Source organism: Canis lupus, chromosome 12, assembly GCF_003254725.2.
Source record: "Canis lupus dingo isolate Sandy chromosome 12, ASM325472v2, whole genome shotgun sequence".
In the NCBI taxonomy this organism is placed as follows: Eukaryota; Metazoa; Chordata; class Mammalia; order Carnivora; family Canidae; genus Canis; species Canis lupus.
Window position 1 is genome coordinate 19,731,904 of NC_064254.1, and position 17,605 is coordinate 19,749,508.

Consider the following 17,605-nt stretch of genomic DNA (forward strand, 5'->3'; position numbering starts at 1 on the left):
AAGCTCCCCACAGGAAGCCTGCATCTCTCTCCCTATGTCTCTGCCTCTGTGTGTGTGTGTCTCTCATGAATAAATAAAATAAAATATTTTAAAAATATGTCTTAAATCAACTGGAAAGCTATGGTGCCCAAAGTAGTGGTGTCAAAGGGAAGGGGGAAAAGATCCATCAGAATATGGATTAAGATAGTAATTAATGAAAAATACAGTCTGTTCTGAGTCAGATTTCTGTCTGGAAGGTTCAAGTCTCTCAAACATCCCCTAAAAATATACCTCTTCCATTTGCAAAGACCTACGGCCAATTTGCACACCACCAGCTCCAGATTCCCATGAGATCTCAGGCAATAGTTTGTGGTAAAAAGTGCTAGGGGAAGACAAAGCAACTATTTAATATTGAGAAAATCCAAGATCCTCGAAAAGGAGGAAGAAAAACCATAGCATTTCTGGTAGCCCCTCCTTATCTGTAGGCTATACATTCCAAAACCACCAGTGGATGCCTGAAACCACAGATAGTACCAAACGCTAAGTATCCTAAGTTTTTTCCTATGCATACATACCTATGATAAAGTTTAATTTATAAATTATGCACAATAGATTAATAATAACTAATAAAATAGATCATAATAATCAACTGTAATAAAAGTTATGTGGTCTCTCTCTCTCTCTCTCAAAATACCTGTACTCATCCTTCTCCTTGTGATGATGTGAGATGATAAAATGTCTATGTGATGAGATGAAGTGAGGTAAGGACACAGGCATTGTGATGTGGCATTATGCTACTACTGGCCTTTTGAGGATACATCATCTGCTTCCAGAGCTTTTTTCTTTGGTGGTGGAAAACTGAAGTCCACATGAAACCAGAAAATGCAGTAACCATGTAGAAGTAGCCAGTAAGGAGTAGGAGCAAGTGAAGCCAATACAAGCATAGAGATGCATAGGTGAGAGATTGTGAGTGAGTCCTGACAGGATGGAGACCCTGGAGGCAGTCATACCTCAGGCCCATGGTCTTCCCGTCCACCTTGCACCTTGACCAAAAACTCATAAGTTCTCTGTTCTAACTTTGTTGCACGGGGTTTCTGTCCCTTAACACCAAGCAATTTAAGAGGAGTAAAACTACACACAAAAATGCCATGCCACCACAATGGTTTATACTCCAGGCTAAAGGAATAAGAGACAAAAAAGGGGAAGACTCATGGTCTAGAAGAAATAGATTTCAGGCAGGGTCAAGAGGAGATGTTATGGATGTGGAGGAGACTGAATTGGAAGTGGCTGTTCAGGTAACAAAAAAGCAGAGATCTGAAAATATTGTTGGAAGAAATATTCTAAGATGAACTAGGCTCTGGAAAGTTTTACCCTACATCAAAGAGTAGATAGTTGGAAAAGTCCCTGAGCTCTATCAGTTCTGGGGAAAGCAAGAGTCAGACAAAGAGGAGCCCTGAATTCCTCAAAAGTATCTACACACCACAGTTAAAAGGATGAGTTTAGGAGAGTTGCTTTTAATTACTATTTTAGCAATGGAACTCTTTCTTCTAATGAAATATTACTTAAAACACAAATATAGAGATAAGCAATAAATGGATTTCTTGAGCAATTTAAACCATTATTGCTCACCCCCCAAAGGTTTTTGTTGTCTGAGGAACCCCTGAAGCTCCTCCAGGAAACATCTAGATTTTGCAGAGCATAGGGCGAAAACCAGGAATATGCTTCTAAATGCGTGTCTACTCCACATACCTGGTACTATGCTTCAAGACAACCCAACCAGCTTTAGCAACTAAAATAGTGTCCATCATACAATACTTATAAAAAGCATGGAATTTAAATAAAGGTACTTGGTACTTTTGGAAGGAAAATAAACCATATCTACACTTGCTTGTTTAGACTAGTTTTTTTTCCTTACCAAATCCTTAGGTTCATAATGATTGTACCAGTGTTTTCCTCAACCATGCTCCCACATACCAGCTTTACTCAGAAACTTCCATGTATATTTAATGCCTGTATCTTGTAATTTACTGAAAAGGACAAAGGCAGAAGTCCATTCAAGGCCATAAGACTGCTTTTTCTCCTAAGAAACTGTCAGCCAAATTTCTCAGGGAGGAACTGGAAATGAAGTGAGAGACATTGATAAATTTCCTTGCTGAACAATCAATAAAAGCCCCACCATCCTGTTCAGACTCCCACTGTGGAAGCAAGGGCCATAATTACATTGTCAAAAATTCAAGTTACCCAGGTTGACAGCGACCCCCTTGAAAAGTGACAAGTGATTGACACTTGGTTTGGGGTAGTGAACCTGGACTGGCAGACAGAGTGGGGAAAGAAAAAGCACGAGTGAAATTTCCTTATTGACTACAACTGGCCAGACCCCAGACTGCCACTCTGGAGGAGTCCTGAGACCCTTGAGTCACATTTAGAATCCCAGTGAGCCACTGACAGGATTTCCTAAGCAATCTGAAACCCATCAGAGATTCCGAACAGAACAGTCCACTCCCAAATCCCAAGAAAGAGAAAGATGGTGCTATGTGTGTGTGTGTGTGTGTACAAGTGTGTGAGTTTTCCTACATTAAAAGAAAAACATGAAATGCACTTTCAACTCCATCGTTCCTCATGACAGCTGAACAGAAAAGCCTGTTTGCTTAGCTATGTGAATCCATGATAGAAATCAGCTGGAGCAGAAGGGTTCCAGGGGTGGCAGTGAAGAATGTGATAGGAGAGGGAAGGTGGGAAAGCTGTAGTCCTGACATGCAGACCATTTGTGTGATTCTCTGTGACCTGAGCTGGAGCTAAATTAATACCCATCAGTCAGGCCTCTCACTGTTGAACATGAGGGATAAAATGCCTACAAAAGGCCTCATTACTGGGCAGTGCTCTGCTTCTGGCTATTCTAGGGCCCATACAAATGGTTTCCAGAAGACTTTCTTATAACCAAACCCAGAAATGGTGGTTTTCCACTGCTGGGAAGCAGCTGTGCCACCAGAGATTAAAATCAAAAGGTGTTTACTGGATGGTGGGAACAGAATAGAAGATGCTTGGTAATATTGCTAAAACCTCTCTCTTGCTCTGACCAGAAGGGGTAGACAAGGAAATTAATAAGGAGAAAAATCTCTAGGCAGGGCTGGCCTTATGCCAAATTTTGAGATAGACGCCCCACACCCTCTCCCCACTAAAAGAAAACATGAGATAATTGGCACTGGGTCCTCAGTGCTTGGGCTAGCAGGTAAGAATATACTAAAATAGTCATAACTAACTCTGCTTGTGTGTTAGTTTGTGCCAAACACTTGAGAGTAGTTCATAAGCAGTAGATCTACAAGGTGGGAACCATATTTTCCTGGTTTTATGGAGCTTCATTTGTCCAATTTGTCATAGATGGTAAGTGTCCAGAACTGGACAGATTTCTGATTCCAAAACTATGAACCGCTAATAACCAGCATTTCCCCAAGAGTACTTAGTGAGCTGTCTGAATCAGATCTCCTGAGGATCCCACTGAAATGCACACTTCTAGGCCCACTAGGGCCCACCGAGTGAGTCAGACTCTGGGGGTGAGGCCCAGAAACCTGGATTTTAAAAATCTCCTGGAGACAAGTCTTCTGTGCACTAGGTGGTGAATCTCACTACATCATGCCAGGAAGCTGAGTGAAGGCTAGGCCATTAGGGACTTTGGGTGTGAAGCACTGAATCAAGTTGCTCGCCGTTTTGCATACTTGACAGCAAAAGAAAATTAGTTTTTCCCTAAAGCCCCAGTGTCACCAGACCCACGTCTGGCCCTGAGAAAAGGCCAGTGAAATTACGTAATGATTTTAGCCATGCTATACAGCCCCGCCAGAGGGGATTCTGAGACCTCAGGTGTTCAGGAGACAGGGAAAGGGGAGGACTGATGAGCTGCAGGCTGGGGTGGGGATACTCTGACAGACACTGAGGGAAGCAAACCCTCTCTCACTAACTGCGCTCTTTCCCACACAGTGTTTCCTTCAAATGAATGAGATGTGGCGGCATCATTTCAGAGAGGAAAATAGCTTGGCTTTGCAAGTGTTCACTGTGCAAGTGCTGCGGTTCTCCAGAGATCCTAGTTACCTCCACACTGGCAGTGCTATGCGGAAATGGGTAAAACAGTTGTTAATAATGACCTAACCCTGGGAATGCAGGAAAGGAGAGGGGGAGGAGGTGGAGGGAGCAGAAGAAAGAGAAGGAGAGAACAGAGGAGAGTGTCTGCACTCTCAGTATCCAGTAACATCACAGGGCTTAAAGCCACAACATTGTTTTATGACTTTCAGAATTCTCAAAACATATTAGAAGCATCTACTCTGTTTTGGTTGCCCCACATTGATTGATTATAAACAATGAAACTAAGGATTTTCTTAACTTGACAATTGTCAAGTTGACACGCAAAGGCTTAGGAGCACAGGGTACTTTGAAAATGCAGGCACAATAGAGGTTTATTTTTTTTTTCTTAAAGATTTTATTTATTTATTCATGAGAGACACAGAGAGAGGCAGAGACATACATAGAGGGAGAAGCAAGCTCTCTCCAGGGAGCCGATGTGAGACTCGATCCCAGGACCCTGGGATCAGGACCTGAGCCAAAGGCAGATGCTCAACTACTGAGCCACCCAGGTGCTCCTAGAAGTTTATTTATGAGTTGTTTTGCTGATTCTTCATAATAGAACATGAGCATGAGATGGGTTGGAATGAAAGAAATAGAGTAAAAGAATTAGGAGTCTTCACTCTTCTTCATTTGCATTTCCATTTCTAGCAAGGGGTATGCATCTGCATCGTATAGGACAGTGGCTCTCAAACCAGAGGACCACCGTTAAGCTTCAGGGTCCTTCAGATGGTCTATAAAAAGTACTGATCTGTGCCCTCTTAACTGTTCTTCTGCTGTGTTTTTCAGTGGTAAACAGCAGTACACTGGAATGGTAGCCTAAGTGGCCTCTGGACTGGCGCAAACATTTGAAGACCACAGCTGATGTGCAAATTGAAAACCCTCACGATGCTAGACTACCACATCAATGTAAGTTCTTGCTGATGAAGATGGGAGAAGAGTCCTTCCATAAAGTAGAACATAAGAATCAGTACTGTATGCATTTGGAATTTCTGTCTAGATATGGGTTTTTAAGCCTTGCAAACTCTGTCCTCAGTATATAGCAGCCTGGCCGGTGCAAAGTCAACACTTAATAAGTGCTTGATGAAAAGATTTCGTTTCCTCTCACAGTAAGCCAAAAGAGGCAAAAGACTACATTTTAGTAAACTATGATTGAGGCCCAGAGATTATACTAGTCCCCCCTTATCCGCAGTCTTGCTTTCTGTAGTTTCAGTTACCCAGGATCAACTTCAGTCTGAAAGCTGATGATCCTCCATCAGACATATGGTTGGGAGGTCACTAGGAGCCTAACGCTACATCACAATGCCTACGTCTTTCACCTCACTTCGTCCCATTATGGAGGCATTTTATCATCTCACATGATCACAAGAAGGGTGAGTACAGAATAGTGAGATCTTTCAAGAGACCACATTTATATAACTTTTACTACCTTCTATTGTTATAATTATTTTATTATTAGCTATTGTTAATTTCTTATAGTGCCTAATTTACAAATTGAACTTTATCATAGGTGTGTGTGTGTCTGTCTATCTATCTATCTATCTATCTATCTATCTATCTATCTATCTATCTATCTATAGGTTTGGTACTCTATTGTTTCAGGCATCCACTGGGGGCTTTGGAACATGTCTCCTACAGATAAGGGAGGACTACTATATAATAAATAGAGCCTTGACAGAACAAAATGACAGATTCCTCAGCATAGCTACAAGCCCATGTCTAGAGTAATCATTCTATGATAGGTAATGGGGTTTTAGTTTGTCACGCCAATATAGAAACACCAACAGAGATAACATCATGTTTTCTGGACTGAGCCACTATCTGGAGCCTACCTATTGATTTCCCTTGGGCTCATGCTTTGTAACCAAAAGTATATAAGTAGCAACTGAAAGATACTTAAAGCTCCTCATTTTATACTTAACCACTTACTAGTTGATATTAAATATTCTCCTGGCACACTTAGTAATTTCTTGAATCTCAAGGAAAATGAACATGCCCATTTTGCCAAGTGAGACTAGGTGATTGGAAGGCAAAACTGCAGCAGAAGCACATGTAACCTAGTTTTTTTGTTTTTTTGTTTTTGTTTTTTTTTCCCCAGAAATCCATAAGCACCCAACCCCTCCGGGGCAGGATCCTCAGTAGAACTCTACCCGAACCCTACTTATAGGAAGGGAAGACAGCCATGACAACAATAGAGTTGTCTCTATTTGATTTGTGATGCCATCTATGTACATGGTTCATCAGTCAATTTGCACTGTACTATGCTGCAGTTATAACACAAATCTCCATGATTTCAGTTGCCAAAGATCATTCCCCAGGTGGGCTGCAGTTCTGCCCCTAATGTCCTCGTTCAGGTTCCCAAGCTGAAGAAGCCACCCCTACTTGGGACAGGCTATTCTCAAGCAGAAGGAAAAGGACAGATGGCCAAAGTATCGTAACAGTTCTTAAAACTTCTCTTTGGCCATGTGGTATATCATTTCCACCCACATTCTTTGACCAAAGCAAGTCCAAGGCTAAGCCCATGTCCCAGTGGGATAGGGAAGTATGGTTCACCTAGTGGGAGGCACTGAAAGTCACCTGGCAGTTGGTGGAAGCATACAATCCTCTTCCAGGAAGAGGAATAAATAATTGGGAACCACATATACTCTGTCTGCCACAAGAATCATAACAGCTGATATTTCTTATTTAAGGAAATAGTGTCCATGCTATAATTAACTTTGTTGCCTCAGTACCTAACAGCCAAAGATTTTTAAGAGGTTTTTGCCATTTTCCTCATCACCAGTACATTGTCTAGGAGCCATTCCACCTCACCTTTTTTGGTCAAGTGTCTCACTCACCATGCAGAGAAAGAGTTCCATTCCTCACAGCCAGGAACTTGACGCCATATGGAAAGAAGGGGGTAGAGTGGGAGCTCCCATAGAGTTTGATCTCAGCTTTGCCTTGGAAGGGCTTGTCCTCTGATCCAATCCGGAGCTCTCCACCATCAGAAATGAGGATGGCATGTGCCCTCAGCTCAATGGGCCCTGGATCCATGAAAATCAGCTTGCCTCCTAATGACCAAAGAGAAGATTGTCAGTCCCTGGGAGGATAAATTTCATCTCCTTTTGACAGTTCCAATGTCTGATGAAATCCTCTTCAATTTATATACTTTGATGAAATTTAAACTTATTTTATCTTGCTCTCTCTTCTAGAAGAGTGATAGAATATAGGTTGGACCACCCAGGGGTAGAAGCACTATGCTACTAAGCCAGTTGAGGTTAGCTATCACTCTTCACTATATCTTTATTTATGGTATTTTTATTTCTCTCTCTCTCTCTTTTTTTTTTAAGATTTCATTTCTTTATTCATGAGAGACACATAGAGAGAGGCATAGACATAGGCAGAGGGAGAAGTGGGCTCCCTGTAGGGAGCCCAATGAAGGACTCAATCCGAGGACCCCGGGATCACGCCCTGAGCCTAAGGCAGATGCTCACCCACTGAGCTACTCAGGGATCCCTAATTATGTTATTTTTAATGACAATATGCTAAATGACAGCAGTTTAGGACCGGTTAAATGAGGATGAGAAGGTCACCATTTTAGCCATCTAGCAGCAGATGAAAGCTGCCTATAAAATTAAGCTTAGAAATACAAATAAACAGGGATCCCTGGGTGGCTCAGCTCCATGATTGAGCACCTGCCTTCGGCCCAGGGAGTGATCCTGGAGTCCCGGGATCAAGTCCCACATCAGGCTTCTTGCAGGGTGCCTGCTTCTCCCACTGCCTGTGTCTCTGTCTCTCTCTCTCTGTATCTCTCATGAATAAATAAATAAAATCTTAAAAAAAAAGAAATACAAAGAAACAAATGAATAAGAAATAGGAATAGAAGAAAATAGGCCAAAATTACTAGAATTAGGGTAAAAAGGAAATGTAATTAGGACTACCAGCATGACATTTGCCCCACTTTAGCTGGCCCCACCATCGATTTTACTTAACTTTTGATAATAGATCCAATTTTCCTTAAGAAGTTGCTCTGTTCCACTGAATAGGGTTAAGTGAGACTATCAATCACAGCATCCCATCCTTCCATAGCCTAAGTCATGTACCCAGGCTTCAAATGGAAATTTGGAACAAGAGGGAATAGAAGACTGGAAATGTTTAGATTTTAGCAATTCCAGTGGTAGTATCTAAATGAGCCTGAGAAGAGCTCCCGTTGCTGAGGTGCCCCCAATTCCCACCTGCGAAGCCCCTTCAAAATGCCACTGATCCACAGAAATCAGTGGCATTTCTATACATTAACAATGAAACTGAAGAAAGAGAAATTAAGGAATCCATCCCATTTACAATTGCATCCAAAGCATAAGATACCTAGTAATAAACCAAACCAAAGCAGTAAAGGATGTATACCCTAAAAACTACAGAACACTTGTGAAAGAAATTGAGGAAGATGTAAAGAGATGGAAAAACATTCCATGCTCGTGGGTTTGAAGAATAAATATTGTGAAAATGTATATGCTACCCAGGGCACTGTACACATTCAGGGAAATCCCTACCAAAATACCATAGACTTTCTTCACAGAGTTGGAACAAATAATCTTAAGATTTGTGTAGAATCAGAAAAGACCCCGAATAGTCAGAGGAATATTGAAAAAGAAAGTAAATGGCAGGGGCATCACAATGCTGGATTTCTTGAAGACAGTGTGGTACTGGCACAAAAACAGACACATAGATCAATGGAACAGAATAGAGAACCCAGAAATGGGCCCTCAACTCCATGGCCAACTAATACTCGACAAAGCAGGAAAGACTATCCACTGGAAAAAGGACAGTCTCTTCAATACATCGTGTTGGGAAAATTGGACAGTCACATGCAGAAAAATGAAACTGGACCATCTCTTACACCAGACACAAAAATACACTCAAAATGGTTGAAAGATCTCAATGTGAGACAAGAATCCATCAAAATCCTAGAGGAGAACACAGGCAACAACCTTTTTTCAACTTGGCCACAGTAACTTCTTATAAGATACATCCATGAAGGCAAGAGAAACAAAAGCAAAAATGAACTATTAGGACTTCATCAAGATGAAAAGCTTCTGCACAGCAAAAGACACAGTCAACAAACCTAAAAGACAACCTACAGAATGGGAGAAGATATTTCCAAATGACATATCAGATAAAGGGCTAGTATCCAAGATCTATAAAGAACTTATCAAATTCAACACCCAAGAAACAAACAATACAGTCATGAAATAGGCAGAAGACATGAACAGACATTTCTCCAAAGAAGACCTACACATGGCCAACAAGCACATGAGAAAATGCTCTGCATCACTTGCCATCAGGGAAATACAAATCAAAACCACAATGAGATACCACCTCACACTAGGGAGAATGGCAAAAATTAACAAGACAGGAAACAACAAATGTTGGAGAGGATGTGGAGAAAGGGGAACCTTCTTGCACTGTTGGTGGGAATGCAAACTGGTACAGCCACTCTGGAAAACTGTGTGGAGGTTCCTCAAAGAGTTTAAAATATAGTTACTCTATAACTCAGCAATTGTACTACTGGGTATTTACCCCAAAGATATGGATGGAGTGAAACACCAGGACACCAGCACCCCAATGTTCATAGCAGCAATGTCCACAATAGCCAAACTGTAAAAGGAGTCACAATGTCCTTTGACAGATGAATGGATAAAGAAAATGTTGTATATGTATACAATGGAATATTCCTCAGCCATCAGAAGAGATGAATACCCACCATTTGCTTTGACATGGATGGAACTGGAGGGTATTATGCTGAGAGAAATAAGTCAATTGGAGGTCAATTGGAGGACATTCATCATATGGTTTCACTCATATGGGGAATATAAGAAATCGTGAAAGGGATTGTAAGGGAAAGGAGGGGAACTGAGTAGAAAAAATTATAGAGGGAGACAAACCATGAGAGACTCCTAACTCTAGGAAACAAAGGGTTGTAGAAGCAGAGGTGGGGGAGATGGGGTAACTGGGTGATGGGCACTGAGGAGGGCACTTGATGGGATGAGCACTGGATATTATACTATGTGTTGGCAAATTGAATTTATTTTTTTCTTTTTTTTAAAACCTTATTTATTTATTCATGAAAGACACACAGAGAGAGAGGCAGAGACATAGGCAGAGGGAGAAGCAGGCTTCATGCAGGAAGCCTGATGTGGGACTCGATCCGCAGACTCCAGGATCACGCCCTGGGCTGAAGGCAGGCACTAAACCACTGAGCTACCCAGGCATCCCCTGGCAAATTGAATTTAAATACATTCTTAAATGCCCTGATCCTACTTCTATATCTGATTTTCCAGACTTTCCCATCAATTCTCTTAGTAACCTAATGCATTCTCAATAAATTTCCTTTTGTAAAAGAAAGCTGGCTTCTGTTATTTGTAATCAAATAACCTTAACCAATTCAGATATGTTTCTCTAATATCCAAATTTTCTATAAGAATATTATTTTATAATAAAATTATATTGTAAGAATAAATACTTAAGATATTAAAACATACTTTTCTTTAAAGAGACTTAGAATTCAAGCAATATTTTCCGCATAATGCCAAAATAACTAATGTATCCCAAATAAATAACCACTTTAAACTGAATGAGTTACTAAAACTATCTCCCTCCTGGATGTGGTTTGCAAAAGTACTGGACAAGACTCTTCTATCCTGTAACATGGTCAGAGTTGTGACTTCATACGGGAAAAGCCAGGGGTCCTCTTTTCTATACCACACTACTATGTCCCATCTCAGCCAGAATAAAAGTCCAAGTCTCCATATACTGGGCTGCAAGTAGCCTTTCATGGTTTACCAACCCATCTCCAATTCCCTTGCGCCATCTTCTTGTAAGACTCACTCCTGCATTCAAGTGCCCTGAACATGTCAGGTGTCTGACAGGTCTCCTGTCGGTCCCTTACCTGCAGTGTTCTTCTGTCAGACATCCCTGTGACTCACTCACTCCCTGTCATTCTAGTCAAATGTTAACTTCTCACAGAGGCCCTCCCTCTCTGGTCTATAGAAAAGAGCAGGCACTAGCCCCTCATCCAAACACACTTTCCTTCCTTCGTAACACTTACCATCAGGCATATTTTATAGTTACATATTTATTGTCTGCCTTCTTCCCACCAGAATGTCTGTTTCATGAGGGCTCTTCTCTGTTTTGTTCACCTCTGTCCCGCTAGTGGTCTAGAGCAATGACTGCTAGGTAGTTGGCACTCACTATATAATTCTGGAACAAATCAATAAATGGTTATATCACCTTAAAGAATCCGATGTAAGTATCTGAGTTTCCTTTATGGATACACACACAACACAACACACAACACACACCCTCTCATTTCCTCAGAGAGGATGTTGTTATCACATTTAACCTATAAATCCATACATTGTCTCAATGAACCAAAGGGAGACCAAGGATGTGAAGAAGCAACATGTCAGAAAAGAAATAGCTCAAAAAGCAGCTTCTTCTGCAGTAAGAGGGGGTCTCAGAGAGTGAACGACAGTGAGTACCAAGACTCCTTTGGTGGCTAAATTTAGTCCTAGATCCAATGTGCCAAGTTATTGAGTCAGATTGTTGTTCTCCAGAAATCACAACTGGAAGCACTCAAACATGCACTGGAGGAATGAAAGGGGCAGAAGAAAAAGGTTAACGTGCCTTTAGTCATTTTTGTTTACCTCCATCTTCATGCAGAGATAGTGATCAATAAACATTTGACCCAATAGTCAGATGTTGAAGCCACCTCACTCCTGACCTTCTGCTCCAACATTGCTCTTCCACTGCTCTCATCCTCTTCATCAAACCTTCTAGTCTTGCCTCCTAAAGCCCAAGCCACACACCATCAGCAACAGGCACAGGATGTTTACGTGGATCTGACCCCTGAAAGTGTTCTCTCCTTGCAGCCACGATTTAGAACACCATACCCCATGTGGGTATCCAGTTTCTCCCTCAGTAAAATGTGTGTGGTAAGGATTCTTCCCTCAAAGAGCTATGATGAGATTTCTTGAAGTAATGCTTAAAGATCCCTAGTCTCGGGTCTGACACCTATTAGACACTTAACACAGTCGTATCAGCGGCTACTGAAACATTCATCATTTGTACGTCTCTCACTATTGCCATTACTTCTCATTTTCACAGTTCCTCCATTGTGGTAGCACTACTGGACCCTCTTCTTCCAATGTCTCACCATTGGCAGGCCCACCTTTCCTTCTGAAACATGGCACAGCAATCACATCCTCAGGTAAATAACCTGAGAGAAGTGAAAAACTATCCTTTGATCTATAGGCTTGATGCTCTGAGCAGCACCACATGGCTTCCAGGCTTCCAAAGGACCTACTGGTGATTTTGACTTTAATTTTCCCTTCCATTGTCATTATGATGACAAGAATAATCATTAGAAAGGCAATAATAGGGACACTTGGATGGCTCAGTCAGTTAGGTTAAGCAGCTGCCTTTGGCTCAGGTCAGGATCCTAGGATCTTGGGATCAAGTCCCACATCACACAGCATAGCATTGCACTGGGCTCTGCTCAGTAGGGAGCCTGCTTCTCCTTCTCCCTGAAGCTCCCCCTGCTTGTGCTGGCACACACACACGTGCATTCTCTCTCTAACAAATAAATAACATCTTTTAAAAAGAAAAAAAGAAATGCAATAATAATCATTAATCCTGCTGTGAACAAGAGGGAAGAAATGTGACCTGTTTACTAAAACTTTTTCATTCACAGCCACATGTCATTAATGTCCCAACTAATTATCTTCAACTGGTGGACCATGGATTTGCATGGCATGATTCCTCCATTATAAACAGTCAGGAAATTTGAACTGACCTTGATGAGCAAGAGGTGGAAACAGGGGACAGACTCCATCTATTGGCCTCTGAATGACCCGCAATAAGTCCCATAAGATTGCTAGGCCTCAGATTACCTGATCTCCAGACCTGTCCTACTCAGTGCCAGGGGCTGATCTGTTTTTTCATCATTCATGTACAGAACAGAACCATGCATTCGCTGGGACTCCTTCCAGCTCTAGAACACTGGACACCTACATCTTCAAGGATGCACTCCGGTGTGCCAATACTGATGGAGACACGGAGCTCATGTTTTCCTGACACCACCTATGCTGCAGGGAACTCTGAGTTACACGTGAGAAAAGTATCACATACACAATCAGAAATTCAAATAATACTACAAATTCAAAAAGGGTGCTAACACTTAGGAAACACCTACCATATGTCAGAATCTTTATACATGTCATCTGAAATGACCATCCAAACAAGCTCAGGAAGTCACTACACACTCCATGTTTCACAGGCCAGAGAGCGGGGTGGGAGAGGGGGTCTGTCTCAGCCCAGAATAAGCAGAGCAAGCATCAGAGCCCAGGAGCCCCTGTCAGAAGAGCTCCTACTCTATCCACTTCTACAAACCCTCCCAGGTTACTTTATTATTCATTAGAATTATCATAGTTACATTTAAGGAAAAACATGTGTTAACCTAAGTTAAGTTTGCCTGTGGCTTGTTTATATATGATTTATTTTCATTTTGTTAATGTAGATATACCTCGCCTCATTCCAAACAGGATTTGAGGCAGATTACAAGGATTAGTGGGTAAATTTATAAACCTGGGCTTTGTTCCTTGTCACATCAAGCAAACTATTAAACACACTAAAACAAATTGGTAGAAATTTAAAAACGTCATTTACTGATGGGAACTAATAATGACGCTAATGAAGGGAGAAATCTGGGCCCAAAGAAAATGAATGATTTGTGTTGGCAAGAGTACTAAAAACAGGACTAATTAATTAATATGATAACCACTATTCCAGGCTAAAAAGCCCTCCCTCCTTCCTTATCAGTGGCAAGGATAAGGAAATCTAGGTAAATTAAGAAGAGAGTGTGATGAGGAATTCAGCTCTTTTTAATTGAAATAATTAAAAGTGATAACCACAATGAAAGCTTCTAGTGTGAAGGAATGTAAGGTTTATACTCAATCTGGCCCTGCACCAAGGCCCCGAGTGTTTTATCCTCACACCTTATTAGCTTAAAACAAATATCCCGTGGGCTGCTGCAGAGCATAGTGCTTGCGTATGGGAGGGCAGAGGGAGGACTTTATTCCTCCACTTTATAGCGCTTGACCACATTTCTGAACACTGAAAAAAAGCGCAGGGCTGAACGCAGCCTGTGGCCATGACCCTTACATTGCTTGTTATGATTGTTCATGAAAGCCGAGTCTGTCCCACAAGTAACCTTGGGTAATTTTATTAAAATCAATCAACCATCATTATTGTTACTTCCCCTCTAAAATAAATAAATGAACACAACTTTTTACATGTAATCACTTTTTTCCATTAAACATCCCTTTTATTTCTTTTAAAGGGAAGTCAAAGAGACTTTTAGCAGCTAGCTTAATGTTTGCAAAGCACATCAAAATGTGCTTTTGGCTAACCCTACAATTAGCCATCCTCTGTAATAACCGCAAAATGATCTGTTGTTTTGAAAAAAATAAATAAATAAATAAACAGCAACACCATTCTAGCTATTTTCCCCCTCACACTAAAAATTTAGAGTTATAAGTATTTTACCCCACAGTAAGACCCAGAGTGCCGGCTATACTTTCTATCTTCAATTCTTTCTCTCCCTTTCCTGAGTCCTCCCCAGGTGGGCCTTTTCCTGATCAGTCTATCAGAACTGGTCCTGGTAAGGTCACAATGGCAACAGCCACACAGCTGGATCGAAGGCTCAAAGCTCTGTTCTCACCTGTCCTGAGTGACCAGCACTATTTGGCACACTTGGTCACTCCTTTTTTCTTGAAACTCCTTCCCGTCTCTTGCCAGTGCTGGTTTTCTTCTTACCCCTCAAACCTCTCCTCCCAGCCTCCTCTACCTAATTTCCTCCTGATTTTCCCAACTACTGGCAGTTGGGGGTACCCTGACACTTGGAGTGTCTCCACCGTTTTTCCTATTATTCCATGAATAGTGCATTGGTGGTCTCATCTTGTCCTTGGGGTTTAAACACCATCACAGGCTAATTGCTGATGACTCCCAAATTTATATCTTCAAGGCCCACCCCTGCCCTCGGCTCAAACTCATGCACCCAACTACCTCTAAAGATCTCTACTTGGATGTCTCACCGACCCTCAACTTAGTATATCCAGAAAATGATCTCCTCGCCTTGTCCCATGGATCATCCTACAGTCCTTGCCAAGGCCGCAAGTGGCAACTCCATTCTTGCAAGTGCTCAGTCAGAAAATCCTAGGGTTGATATTTCACTCAGAGCCAATTCTCTAGGAAATTTAGTGCCTTCTTCCTTCAGAAAATCCCCATGATCCAACCACTTCTCACCACTTCCATGTCTACCACTGGGGTGTAAGTCACTCTCATCTCATCCCTGGATTATTGTAACAGCCTCTCCACTCAGCTCCCTACTTCTATCCCCAACCCCACCCCAGGGTCTACTCTCAAAACAGCACCCAGTGTGATTCTTTTTTCTTTCATGTAAACTTTCTCCTGTCCCTCTCTGCTCAGAGTCTCCAATGGCTCCCACCACACTCAGAGTCAAAGCCTACTAAATCCTACAGGGTTGGTCCTCTCTGGGCCAATCTCACTCTGCTCTGCCGCAGGCTCAGAGTCCTCCTGATGTATTGACCTTCCTATTCCCACTGACTTGCAGTCTTTGCCTCGCCATGTGAAAATCCCGCCAACCACCACCATTCCTGCTGTGTTTTTCTCCATGCTGCTCAGCAAATCTCACAAAAATATAATCTGCTCCCTGGACTACTTTCTTTATAGGCATAAACTCCATGAGAGCAAGAATTTTGGTCCATTTCCCTCACAACTATAGCGCTGTGCCTGGAAAAGTGCCTGGCACATTGGGGACTTGGCAAGTGGTCACCAAATACTGGTTGAATAAGGAACAGTTGAAGTGACATAAATGAATGAGGTCTCCCAAGGAGAACATGGAGAGTGAGAGCAGAAGAAAGATAAGAGAAACACCTGTCAAATACTAATATTTGAAAACTAGAATAAGGAGAGAAAGGAGCAAGATTCTTGAGTGTGGGTCAAAGAATTAGGTGAATTAGAGCATTTGGAAGGTCGTAGTGACAGAGGCCCTAGGAAGAACTTTAAGAAGTGTGAAGGTGGTGGATGAAGATGTCATTATGTCATTTTTAGGAGGCTCACGGGAGAAAGGGTGCAGAGCAAGAATGCACTTGTTTAGGCAAATGCGAGGTGACAAAATGAGCCCAGGGAGAGTGACTCCAGGGTCAAGCAGAGGGAAAGCCAGAGGTGAATGGAGGTAAGACCCAGGCAGGCATCTGAGGACCTCAATTAATTAGATTAATCTATAACCCAAACTAGAGAATTCGTTGCTCAAAGCCTGAACTACCTAAATTTGTATAGGAAAACAATCCAGTTTACTTATTTATATTGATTAACCCTCATTCGGTTTTTTGTGTCAACCCCAAATAATTCCTTAAAATGTTTAGCCGCCTGTATTTTGGTTACCTTTACAGTTGTTACACAGTCAGATAGATACAGAAGCTTGTGGAATTTCCTTTCCCCAGAAAATTATAGATGACTATCCATTCAGGATGGTCAGAAGGGCTGGCTGAGTGATGCAGGCACATTGCTGCACCCTATCATACCACGCTGCTGTGGACATGGGCATCAGGAGAAAGTGAGAAAGAAGGGGGAAAAGGTGGTATATGGGGAAGGCAGCCACAGCCCAAAGCCTGTGTTGTGTTGGGGATGCACACAGCTTCCTTTGTTGGCAAGATCCGGATTAGGCTTGTGCCTGATCCACTGGAGCAGAGCCTGGAAGCCTTCGAGGTGGGCTTGTCCCTGGCCAGAAAGGCGGAAAATCAATTTGGCTGGCAAACGAGAGCCCCCAAGAGCTCAGTGCACGCTCCATAATCCTATCCACTAGCAGCTCAGGAAATAGATGCCTGAGCCCTCACATATTCATGGGGGATGTGAGGCATAAATCAGGCTTTAAGGATTGGGGGCAAAGGGAATGGACTCTCTGACTGGCTACTAATTAATCAAGCACAGAACACCTAAACCTAGCAACCTGGGAGCGAGCCACACACACACACACACACACACACACACACACACAGGCACAGGCTGCTGCTGTTGCTTTTTCCCGATTTTTTTTTCATTTCAATTAAAATAGATATCGAATGAAAATTTCCCCTTTAGCCGATGCTGCTTATGCATCCCCCTGTTCTTCCTTTAATTAAAAAACATGCTTATTGCAATACTTGCCAGAATCGCTTTAACGGTATTTTAATTGTAATGTCTCTGCCTGATTAAAAAAAGAAAATATGAACTAGAAAGTGTGGGCAAAAATGTTCTCAGGATGCAGGAAAAGAATCACATGCCTCCTCGAAATAGATGTCACATACTAATTCCTTAATTAGCCTGGTACTACCGTCAAATGGGCAATGGAGAGGGGAAAAAGCATATCTGAAACAAAATCACCAACTCAGAGCCACAAACAATAGTAGTTGAAAGAAAT

The 17,605-nt window shown here is 42.0% G+C and overlaps 1 protein-coding gene and 1 long non-coding RNA gene across 2 annotated transcripts in view; one reads left to right on the plus strand and one right to left on the minus strand.

Annotated features, from left to right (window-relative positions):
• The window catches only part of PKHD1 (PKHD1 ciliary IPT domain containing fibrocystin/polyductin), a 469,911-nt gene that overhangs the window by 293,298 nt on the left and 159,008 nt on the right, over positions 1-17,605 (minus strand). The window contains 1 exon segment of the mRNA XM_025419015.3: positions 6,927-7,139. Within this exon segment, the coding sequence (XP_025274800.3) occupies positions 6,927-7,139 (213 nt within the window).
• On the plus strand, positions 801-4,997 carry LOC125752212 (uncharacterized). The gene is made up of 3 exons (XR_007401174.1): positions 801-935; positions 3,952-4,092; positions 4,879-4,997. It is a non-coding gene; the product is annotated as an uncharacterized LOC125752212 (long non-coding RNA).